The 12,395-nt window shown below is 42.0% G+C and overlaps 1 protein-coding gene across 25 annotated transcripts in view; it reads left to right on the top strand.

Annotated features, from left to right (window-relative positions):
* Positions 1-12,395, top strand: part of adgrl2a (adhesion G protein-coupled receptor L2a) — an 83,248-nt gene that overhangs the window by 16,070 nt on the left and 54,783 nt on the right. For all 25 annotated transcript variants that reach the window (XM_031574700.2, XM_031574699.2, XM_031574701.2 and 22 more), the window contains exon 2: positions 3,138-3,315. In XM_031574700.2, coding sequence (XP_031430560.1) covers positions 3,213-3,315 — 103 coding nt within the window. In that variant the 5' untranslated portion in view covers positions 3,138-3,212. The remainder of the gene's footprint in view (positions 1-3,137; positions 3,316-12,395) is intronic.

Here is a 12,395-nt window from a genome sequence, read left to right on the forward strand (position 1 = left end):
CAGTGAAGTCTCAGGGTGAAACAGATTTACATTGGGCCCCAGGCAACAGGAATGACTGGCAAGCGAAAGTCTCCACCTCGCTCGCCGGGATCATGCTGAGGTGGCGATTCCAGTGTTTTTTATACTTTCCCTCGAACCCCAGGCCAGAGCCTTCACACAGGATGAGAACATGACAGGAATGGAAACGGAGCAGACAGAACCACAGCCCCGACAGTATGCAGATAAGGAGTTGTAGTGGATGATGCTGTCTAACCCGGTAGCTCAGTAGTCTGTGCAAACACGTTTCACCACGACACACAGCTGGTTCCTACTGTGCCTACCACAGGCTCAGATGTGCTATGGCTCAACTGGCCGAGGTCCGAAACATACAGTCAACTGTCAGCATGGGTTTCATCTCCACAGAACACTCCCATTCATACAAAAAATTCAACACCTGACTTGAACTGTGAACAGGTGGGCCAAGGCATCAGCGAAAAATCCAACCGTTATATGAAAAAGCCATTCCTGCTATTGAGTGCCAGTGTGCTTTTGAGAAGCCAAGTTAGCACTACATGAATGTAAGATATTCTTGTTGGACTGAATTAGTATTCGCTGTAATTAGGATGTCTGATATTTCTTCCTTTTGTGAGATTTGACATTCAGCACACATCTGACAGTGTGTGTCTAATGTCAGAATCCACTGGGTAAGCAATGGAAATGGCCTTAGGGTCCGAGCGGAAAAACTCAGCCGTTGGCAATGAAGTACCTACATGTTTGGTTTGATCAATGGGCCTTTTCCCAGATGAAAAAGATAGAAAGGTGCCTTTTCATATTCAATGTTGTTAGGTACAGTGTACTTTGGAATTAATTAAGCGTGCATTTTAGTGCAATGTATTTATAATAGCCTGTTATTTTGAATTACTAACCCCAGCTGTAAGTCTGAACACTGAACCTAAGCCTAACTATACCTTTTAATACAATGTACTTATGTGAGCTACATAGTACTAATCAATTAATTAAGTATTTAGTATGGAAGGACTGTCTAACATTAAGTCAGGACAAAAAAAAATAAAAATGAATTTTTCGTTAGTTAAATAATGACCAATGGCTTCAATGTCCGTTTGTGGGTCAGATGTTGTAACAGCTGCCTCATGGTTGAGAGTTTTCCATAGAGTTCTCATCTTTACAGTCCTAATTTTCATCTAACACCTTGGCTGGCTGATAACGTTGCACTCTTCATTTTCATACCCAATCTCCCCACCCTTCCCCTTGCACCAAAGATGCAGGATTTGAAATGCCTGTACTGTCACAGAATACCAGTACATTCAGTTGTATTTGTGCCCTCCAAGAAAGAGATACCTGTATTTATAAAGTGTGTGTGTGTGTGTTTGCGTCATGTGCGCCAGGACACCAATAATAACATGAATCAGAGGCCCGCCTAAGTGGGTCTGATGAGCGATGCTTGTAGCAGCTTACGGGTAAAAAGGCCTCCTGCCGAGATGGGAGACCTCAGGGTATGTAATGAGGGGCAAGGCAGTCATACTGACTGTCTTATTCTTTGCCTTTGGTCTCTGGCGATCAGTGTGTTAAACACTCGCACAGCATGACACAAAGATATTAAAGTACGGAACTGTTATCATCGATTTACAGAGCACCTAACTCCACACACACTCACACACACACACACACACACACACACACACACACATACACACACACACACACACACACAGGAGCATCTGCCCTCCACCGCATTTATTTATTTCATTTCTGTGTAGGGGGCCTTCTGCTCTCCTCTGCACTGTTTTATATTCCCATCCCCTGGCATGTACAACTACAAACTTGATGTAAATTAAAAACAACACGCACAAAATGGATCCTGCAGCAGCTTAGATGAACCAGTGGGTCTTCCTGCGGCTGGACTAGTAAAACACTGTGCAGTCGATGGTAGAGTCGTGTTAATTTCACAGTTCACATATCATTCTGTTCACAGGTATTTTTTCCCACTTTTTATTTCCCCACACCTCTACATGCTGTGAAATATTGACACAGAAACAATGACTTCCTTCTTGTCCGTGGTGCAGTCCCCCAGTCAAACACTGAACACGTCGCCAGAGGCCTTCACAGGAAGAGGCACTGCTGTTAACCTGCTTTGACAGAGTCAGTCAGGAGGTCCGCTGTGTTGAATAATGCCATCTCTGACACAGCTCTGCTGGATTTAACAAAACTAATGTGTGAGCTTCTGACTTGTGGGCCACTGGAAAATCTATGTCTCTTACATCTTCCAAAATCCCTCTCATAGAAGGCAATGGACTTCTAATCCACAGCAGATTCTTGAAGTAGACTTCTGGAATCTGTGTCACAGACAGTTACGTAAACACTTCTATTGATCTGTTCTAATTCTGCTGGTTACGTGCCTGGTGACGTCTTCCGTTTGGACGTGTAAAACAGTCTGTTTTCCCCACCCAAACAAAAAAAAGAGAAGAAAAAAAAATGAAACAGTTTTTAATGGGGCCCTGTGCGATCGGTTTCTAGAGCGACCATATTTTCCCCAGTGGGTCTATACGGGCTCCAGTGGGGGAGAGCTGGAGCTGCATTCAGTACGGGTAAACATGTTCACTGAAGCAGAGTTGCTAATAGAAGCAGATCCACAAGGTGTGCTTTGCTCACAAACCTGTGCACCTGACTTAAGCTTTTTTTCACGCTAGGAAAGGTGAATAAGTGGAACGGAGGATGGCAGGGCAAGGCAGACTGTCACACAGGGGGAAAACAGGGACTGGTGCTTCAGCATGTTTAGGATGTTCGGAGCAGATTGCCGTGTATTAATTTGCTTGTTAGTTTTATGTGGTCGTCTCTGAGGTACCCTGCTGGTTAAATCTTTGGGATGACGGGCACGCCCCCATGAAAATGGTGAGCTCTTAGTCCCTATTAAAGGGATTTCCGCCAGCTGGATTATGCCCCGGCTGACTTTAACTTCTGTGGATTTGTGGCCTTTTGCTGTTTGAAATGTGTTTTTCACTACGCTAAAAAAGAAAAACATTTCTAGAACACCTGGGACATTAATGTTGTCGAAATAAGTGTTTTTTTTCAGGATCATAGAGAGGAAGCCTCTAGTCCCTCTTAGCTGTGTATTAACTCCCTCTTCTCTTGCTCCGCAGGTGAAAAGATCAATGATGATCATCTCTGAGAGCTGTTGTCCCCGACATCTGTAACTGCCATTGATTCTGTTGAACATGCGGAGAGCATCCACAGTCAGCGCAATGGCGTGCTTCTTACTCAGAACATCAGCAGTCTGCTGCCTCGTGTTGGCTTTGGCTCATGTCCAGTGCTCAGAAGGTAGGTGCCAATCGCCAAACCACATCAGTAGACAGCGTCAGTGGAACCTCATTTGCTAGCTATATGTCTATTTAATATGTATATGCCTGTTTCTTAGGTATACTTTATGCTTGTTCTGTAACTTCAACAGATGTCTGTCATAAGCTACAGAAATTCTAAAAGAAAAAAAGACTATGCATAGGTACAAATAGTCTAGGTCATCAAACAGGTTTTGGGTGGTTGTCACTGACACCAGATTCCACAACACTCACTACATGCATTTTCAGTGTATTCTGTGTTTTGTGATATTAAGTTGGATACTACAAACATCTTGGCGATAAATCACCTATACCAGCTCTGGGCGATGTTTATTTACAAGCCAAGCCGAGGTCTGCACACTGGACGACTGGAATGAAACATGAATGAAACATGAAACTCATAGTGCTGTCGTGTCAAATTACATGAATTTTATACACATGACAGATTGCTTTACAGAAGCCTATTTGCCAGCCTACTCCAAGGCCTGAAAATGTCCACGGCTTCATGACTATCTGGTGTCCTGAGGTTACAATAAAAAAGATTTATTTTCATAAAACAGTCCACCTAAATACAGAATCACCTATGACACTACCCTGCATCTCATCAGTTGGGTCACATATTACTACCGCACATTACTACAGTGTTCTTTAAAGTAACACTATGCAACAATTTGACACTTTTTGAGGTATGGTTTTATAGGCAGATAGTTTTGGTACCATCCTCAAATTCATTTTGATAGCATATGGTCATGTGAAGGACAGGTAAACACCTGTGTCTCTCCCACTAGCCATCCAGGATATGCCCTATGTAGTTCTGTGTTCCGGACTGGAACACCCAGCAAAAATGGAAGAAAAGCTTTCACAGGATGACATTACAAGCTATACTGCCAAAAGACACCAGTTGGTGTGTTGGCAAACTTCTATCAGTGTCCACTGGGCTGTTGGTGGTGTTTGCAAGGTTTTTGCATACCTTTTAGGTAGTTGACTTGCTAGTTTTGGAACAGAACTCCTTATTGCTGCTTTACCATAGACATGATAACAATGCTGATATGTACCACTGCTCTAGCTCTTTAACAGAAATGATAACAGTGCTGTTGAGACACATAGCATAAGGTTTCATACATGGACTTATGGCAATTCAGGTATAATTATCAAACTTTAATTCACCACTGCAGTATACTGTAGATCTCCATCACTGAATGGAGACACTTAAACACATTACATTAGATACATAGACACGACCTATTCTACGATTAACTCTTTTTAATTTAGAGATATTTATATTTACAGATATTTAATATTTATTATATGTATACTTATATTATATTTACTATGAAGAAATACATTGTGTCATATAACACAATTGATGTAAAGTTCAATTCTAGAATCTCATTATGTCCATGTAGTAGTAATAATAATTGGAATCTTCAAAGCTAAAAAAAGTATTTTCCATACATCTGTCGGGTCAAATAAAATGAGCATCCTCTGTGCGTGTCTACACAAGTTAGGAAATTGGGCGTTCTGGTCTTTAGCGCACCATAGAAGCGGTCCAGTGTCACTCTTTAGCGCACCATAGAAAGCGGTCCAGTGTGAATGTAGTGAACTCGTCACTCTGCATGGGTTGCGCTGTGTGTCAATCAGCTGTAGTCGGGGCCTCCGGAGGCGCTTTCTCGCTGTCGAAGGATAGGGGAGAGGATACTAGCTCCAGCTCTCTTTTAATATTCAGTCAGAGAAACTCTGATTAAATTCAGTATGAAGGTCTTCGAGTGTAGTGTGTGTATCCCCTTGGTGTGGCAGGAGTGCACATCCAGAGTAGCCAGGGTCGAGTGTAGTGTGTGTAACCCTCCGTGAGGCAGGAGTGCACATCCAGAGTAGCCAGGGTCGAGTGTAGTGTGTGTAACCCTCCGTGTGTCCGGAGTGCACATCCAGAGTAGCCAGGGTCGAGTGTAGTGTGTGTAACCCTCCGTGTGTCAGGAGTGCACATCCAGAGTAGCCAGGGTCGAGTGTAGTGTGTGTAACCCTCCGTGAGGCAGGAGTGCACATCCAGAGTAGCCAGGGTCGAGTGTAGTGTGTGTAACCCTCCGTGAGGCAGGAGTGCACATCCAGAGGAGCTACGGGTCGAGTGTAGTGTGTGTAACCCTCCGTGTGTCAGGAGTGCACATCCAGAGGAGCCAGGGTTGAGAAATGTGTGAAGCACTTGTTGGTCATTTGTCTGGAAAACAGGCTCAGCTTGGCTTTGAGTACTTGCACACAGGAATACAGTTTGTGAACGAACATATTATTCCCCCGCAGCTTCAGATTGAGGTTGTTTAAATGGCCCATTACATCCACCCGAAGGCAAACTCAATCATCCAGTCTGGATCTTGAAATTCTGCAAAATTGCGAGCTTCACCGTCAGTCACCAGAAACGTCCCTATTTCTCCTCTTAGGTCCTACACACAGCCAAACACTTTCCCCAGGCGCAGTCAGTCAGTGAGCGTTGGAGTGGCATGGAGCGTCTCTGTGTCCTGCCTCACTCTCCTCCCTGGATGAAGCTCACAAGTTTCACTACTGTCTTAGTGACATGGCCAAGTTTCACCACTGTCTTAGTGACATGGCCAAGTTTCAACACAGGGACTCCTGGCGAATGATGCACTGTGAGAAAATCTGATCTGATTTGGGGTCCTCCTCTCTCACCCTTTTCATCTGCAATAGACCAGTGTTCCTCCCGGTGAGGTTTGGCGAGCCACCAGTGTGAATGTTCTGCACTCGAGTCCATGGCAGGTTCCGTCTGTCCAAACATCCTGTCATAGAGGTCCAATCCTCTTGTTTTCACCTTCATCAACTCCATTGCAAGTCATTTCTGTAGTCGCTGTGCCGTATTTTTTGTCTGTGCTTTTGCTTTTGATTTTTGACAATTTAGCAGTCATCATCTTCATCAATGCCTTCTACACGCTGAGTAACAATGCAATGTGACAGGCTCACATTATTAAACTGACTTTGGTTGACAGTATGCTAGCCATACAATCTTTTAAAAACTCACCATCTGAAAATGGCTTGCTGGGTTTAGCGATTTAGTTTGACAGCATGTAACTCACTTTTGTCGTCAATTCTTGGACTGTAGACTGCTTTGTAAAATCATTCTTCTGTTTCCCACGAAAACAATTTCGTTAGCAGGCTTGGTATTGAAACATTTTTTGAAGACAGCAATACTTTCTTGTCACCGACAGCAATCACTTTTGAACACTCGTCACAAAATATCTAGATGTCTTTGTTTAACACTAGATCTTCTGAGTCCACTTTTCACTTATTAATTTCAATACTTTCTTGTCATTTTAAACATATTACTTTCCACTTATCACTTATAAAGTCCGCTTTTCAATTCACATTTCGATTTAACAGATTGTTGCTCAACGCTATGAGCCTGTCACTTGAAGATTGTGAGGAGTCAATATTGGGCATTTAGCCTTATTTTAATTCTAAACAGCTTAGAAATGCTTAATGCAGTGATTTTCTTCTTAGTTTTTCCCATCAAGGTGTTGCGGGCCAAATTAAAATAGTATGCCTGCCGATACCAGCTCGCTGGATGTGTGATCTATACACATTGATTTTGAGGATTTTGATGTTTTGACCATTCAGACTCATTCACCTTAGTGGTAATAATATAAGGTCCTTTTATTAACAAAAGGTAATGCATTGTAAGTATTAATAAACCACAAGCAATATTGCATTCTAAAGTTAATGGACTCATTCACCTTCGGGTTCTCTCAACAATCATTATTGAAGTCATTAGTTGACATAAACAAATCATTAACCTTTGCATTAAGAAACATTCGGTAATACTAAGCACTGTAATAAATGCTCTATTTATGTTTATCACAACCAGCATTTAATACTAGTTGAACCTCACTTTAAAGCTTTACCATGTTAGGTAAAGAGTTGCAGTAGAGCATCTCCATTTCACCTTAAGCTGGTTGGGAACTGGTCTGTCACTTCCTGCGTGCCTGGGCTCCCTGCTTTAACTGTGGGGATGAGCCTGCATTAGTTCATTATAAACAATATCCCAAGTAAACATGGTTCATTAAACTGCATCCTGCCTGTAATATCTTTTTAATGCATTTTTATAATTGAATTAAATGGGTTCCAGCCCCACTACAAACGACTCGAAGTTTGTGCTTTTGAAGAGGCTCAGCAAGATTTATTGCCTGAGGCTCGTTTCCTTGTCTAACGTCCCAAGAAACTTTGGATCGCGTCGTTCCATTTTAAATGGCAGGAAGACTGTGTGGGTCTGTGTGGGGATATACTGATCCGAATTCAGGCTCTTGTTTGTAAGCGATGTAATTTATTTTTCTTCTCAGACTATTGTGGAAACCTCCTCCTTGACTTGAGGATGGCTGTGTTGCTAATGTATGAATCACTTGCATTATGTTTGTGAAAAAGGAATGCTAATGACTTAGACCTAATGATTAAAGAAACCGTGGCATAACACAGAGCTCTGGAGCCTAAGGCTTTCACTGTATACAAACCAAGACAACTAGATGCATTTTTTAGCCCTGGAGACATAGCAGTTGTTGTGGAACATATACATTTTTTGTTAAATGTGTACTTGTAAGGAACTCTGAATCTACTCGGCTAACAATGTGAAAGTTCAGCCCCAAGCTTATTCATAGAAGGGATAAATATTGTCTGTTGGCTTGTTAAAGAAAGGTCCAATTCTTTCAGCCATTTCAAGAAATATTACAAAAGTAAGGTATTTTCCTGTCAGAAGGCCCTCTTAATACCAAGTACCCTCTTAAAGAAAGCCCTTGACTTACTAAAGTAATTTGAGGAACTTAAATTAACTGTCCCTCAAAATGACTCACACAGAGTCAAGTCCAGTTCTTGACAGCAGAAGCAGAAGGCCAGCTTTAGCAATGGAATAACAATCCCCAACTATCTCCTGTTCAGTCCCTGCCAAAAACCTGTTTAGTTCAAAAAGCTGGAGAGCTGCAGTAGGCAACATTTTTATATTTAATTTATTTATTTTTGGTTTGTGTGCCATTGATAAGATTGACAAGGTAGAGCCTCTGTCTCCTAAACTGTCAAACAAACAAGCCCAGAGGAGGAAAGAAGAGGCAAGAAACAACTGGCTGTGCTGTGTCCTGTCGGTCCGGCTTGGCATTTCCACAGCAGATTGTATCGGTCTGTTATCCCAAATTCACAAACAAGACACAAAACAAGTCATTACACAATCCCTAATCTTGAAACACTTTGTGTTGCCTCACTCCCAACAGCAAACTGGTGTGGACAGACTTTAACAAGATTGAGCTGGACGTCCAATCGAGTGTGGCAGAGAAATGGATCTAACTAGGTTAATCTCTTTGTTGTACTCTTCTCCTCCGTGAATCGCCTTTCCCGGGGTAAGGTTTCACCACACCTGGTGGCCTCCGTCGCCGGCACGGCGGTGTTCCATTACGAATTCGGGAATCCTGCTGGCGGTGGGTCGGAGACGGAGACGGCGGTGGCGGGGCGGGGAGACCACATGCCGCTCGGCGCCCTCATCGGGGGCTGTTTTTAAGAGATAAGGAGATAAGACCACGAAGTCAGGCTGTACATGCACAAGGTGTGACTGCAGGCCCCGAGTCTCCCTACTGTGGAGCACTTCTAATCTCGGCCAGGATTGCCAGTTAAAGAGGGAAGGGATTCAGCGGATTAGCCAACATCACAGCTGGTTACTGCCTTATGTTTGAATGTTGTGTTGGATTATTGACTACTCTGATTTCTGAAATGTCTCCTGGACATTTTAGACACATTAGTCATGTAATTCGGTTTTAATTGATATCAGTTTAACCCTTATGTATCTCCAGAGCAATCATGCCAACTTTCACATATTTTTAAATTAAAAAAGAAATGAAACACCTAAGGCAGATTCATCCATGGTTTGTGTGTAATCACATTTGTACTGTATGCATTGTCCTTAGTTGTATTAAACTAGAAAAGGATTTGTATACACAATCATAATAGACATGGAAATATTACCAGCTTTGTCGTTTAATTACTTTATATAGGATGAGTAGCTTACCGGATGAACATATACAAATGATTAGACCTTACAAGGGAAATCTCCTAAAACGGCTTATATTTGAATGGTTTAAAAAAAAACATTACAGCAAAATATGTACTGCCTTCTAATAGACCGTGTCAGAGAATATTGTTATGAAACCACAAGGTAAACGCTATGCAGAAGTGTCCTATGAAACAATATCAACCCACACATGCTTTTAAATGCTTTCTAGACTTAAAATGGCCTTGAGATGGATGCTTTGAGTCAGTGGGGAAAGTCCATGCATTTTCATGTGGAGACATGAATACTGGCCGTGTGCTGTGAAGGGTCGCCGTAAACCTCAACGCCCCAAACAAATGTGTGTCAGCGCGTGTGTCATCCTGTTGTTTCAGGCCTGACCCTCCATTTACAATCAATCAGCAAGAGGCTGAGCTGTGTCTGTGTGCGCCCAAGTATGATGACAGCAGCCGACGCGTCTGTCCATCACCCTGCACCACTCTCTAAAGTTCCAGAGGAGACTGGGCTGTGAAGAGCATGCCAAATGCATAGCACTGCTTCAAGTCTGCCACTGACATCTATAGATTTGAGTTTGCCTCATAGACATAAGACTAATGGTAGGGCTCACATTATGATTCTTTTAGCAGACAGACTTTTATCCAAAACAATTTTACATTACAGATTTTTTAAGTCTCAAGTCTATGTATGAGTTGTTGTTAGCACCTCGTCCACCAATTGAGCTACAGGAGTTCTATTATGATATCATATGTAGTGATGTAATCCCAGCATTGATAATCAGGACAGGATCAACAAGTAAGTTATCATATGAGACTATGTGTTTACACTTTTGGTCACAAATTAATTTGACATTCAGCATCAAGTGATAAAATCAAGGGTAAGATCTTTGCCCCCAACCCAGTCTGGTCTTGTGCCCCCTTCTCACAGTAACATCTCTGTTCTGTGAGGTGCCTATTAAGTTCTCTATGTGGTTAACTGAATTAAGGTATCCCTCTCTTTGTGTGTTTAGGTCTGCTGACTGCGCTCCAGGCTAAGTGGAGAGAAGAAGGCTGCAGGCACATATATTAGATGAGGCTTACATTAGTTCTCGCCCCACCAGACAGAAGTAGATATTGTGCCTTGTCAGAAACTGTACTGTACTTCCAGGAACTGGCTAAAGGCCAAAATGGAAGGGAAATAGAAATATGAAGATTCCTGAAACCTTTCAACTGGAAAAAAAAGACTTTACAGTCACCAATCATGCAAATTAAATTGCCAGAAACCTGAAGCAGAAGCTTAACATGAATCTGAAGCAGAATAATTGGGAGAGTCCCTTCGCATGTCACATATCAGACTAACACACATAAAAACAAATGCTCTGCCTGGTTTCGATGCTGAGTATTTCACTGTTTGCAATAACAAGCTTCATTTCATAACAGCACTTGTGAATCACCTCTTGGGAAAACAGAAAATAACAGTGATACTTGGAAAGCTAAGAGCTATTTTCTCAGTGTATACAAAGTCTACATAATGCCAGTGGATGACAGAGGCAGTTTACAGATGATGCGCTCTCATCTCATGTTATGCTTGTGCTAAGTGCTAATACGGTGCTCAGATGAGAGATGGCATCATCCACTACAGCGCCGTTGAAGCTGTCCGTCAGGTCTGTGCTGTTTGTGCTCTGTTTGTGTTATCCATTATACCACAACATCAGCTCAGAGAATGGAACATGATTGCTCTGCAGACAGGGAGAAGCCAGGTCTCTGTAGTCCGGTGATGAGAGTCTGTTAATCTGAACAGAAGCTACCCGAAGAATATTAATTGATCTGCCGTGTCAGCTAACATTATGCACTTCAGGGATGCCTCCTGAGGTGACTAGAACTCAGCATTGTTGGAGTAATGTTTTATCATGGCGCATTGTGTAATCATTATTGTTTAATTAATTGAGACAGAGTTTTATTGTACATGTTACTTACAATGTGTAAAGGTCTTAAATCTTCTCTGTATAATTGTGTAAATAGGCTCCATTTTCACCTTTATCAGACCAAAACATTATCTGTATATAATTACAGTAACATATCATATGTAACTATGCAGTGGGATGGTAAACCTTTTTAGGGAAAAGGGCCTTTTTACATATGTTTTTTTTAATAAATCCGCTGTGATTCCAAGGATATAATTCAGAACACAAACCAGCTAATAAAGGGTCACAGGGTTCCGTATGAAGAACCATCTCTTCTTGACGTAATAGTGCACCAGGGCCATAAGTCACATGTGAAGGGGGCCGCATAGATGTGAAGACTTGTGTGATTTGATCAGGCATTTCCTGTTGTAATTATTGTAACTAATGGATGAATTTCCCCAAATTCTTTTGCTACTAATTACCATAATAACCAATATAATCATAAAATTCACAGATAAAATTGTGTTAAATCCATCATAAATCATCACAGAATTTTACATGTAATGAACCATGAAAGTATGAATTTTTATTTGGGCATGTTAGAGTGTGTGTGTGTGTGTGTGTGTGCGTGTGTGTCTGTGTGTTTGCCCTTGTGTGTGGGTTTGTATCCAATTAAATTAGTTGCCATTAAGGTTTTTTTAATATCTCATTTTTTTGCGACAAACCAAAAAAAAATGAATAATTCAGAGAGGTATCATTGGGCTCTAACAGCAGTTTGCAGCTGAAATGTCTTATTTGCATAGTTCCTGCTAACAAATGTAAAAAAGAAACACTGGTGCCGCGTTTGAGCCAGGGAAAAAACAAGGCCCTGCGGGACCCCCGTGATGAGAACAGGCCCACATTTGTTATTTTCCCCCACGTAGAAATGTCTAGCAAGAAAATCGATGCGGCCTGGTCCCAGCGTACAGTAGCCGGCCCGCGTGTGTCAGTCACTCACAGGACAGTTCTCTCTTTGATTTGAAAATTGATTTCGCTCTCTCCTTCATCAATCACATATGAAATCATGGACTGGAGCCGAGACACCAGGTTCACTGCTTTTCGCCTTGGAAATGGATTCGTTTTCAGTTCGTCTGTATCAGTCCTG

This window comes from Clupea harengus, chromosome 10, assembly GCF_900700415.2.
Source record: "Clupea harengus chromosome 10, Ch_v2.0.2, whole genome shotgun sequence".
Taxonomy (NCBI): domain Eukaryota; kingdom Metazoa; phylum Chordata; class Actinopteri; order Clupeiformes; family Clupeidae; genus Clupea; species Clupea harengus.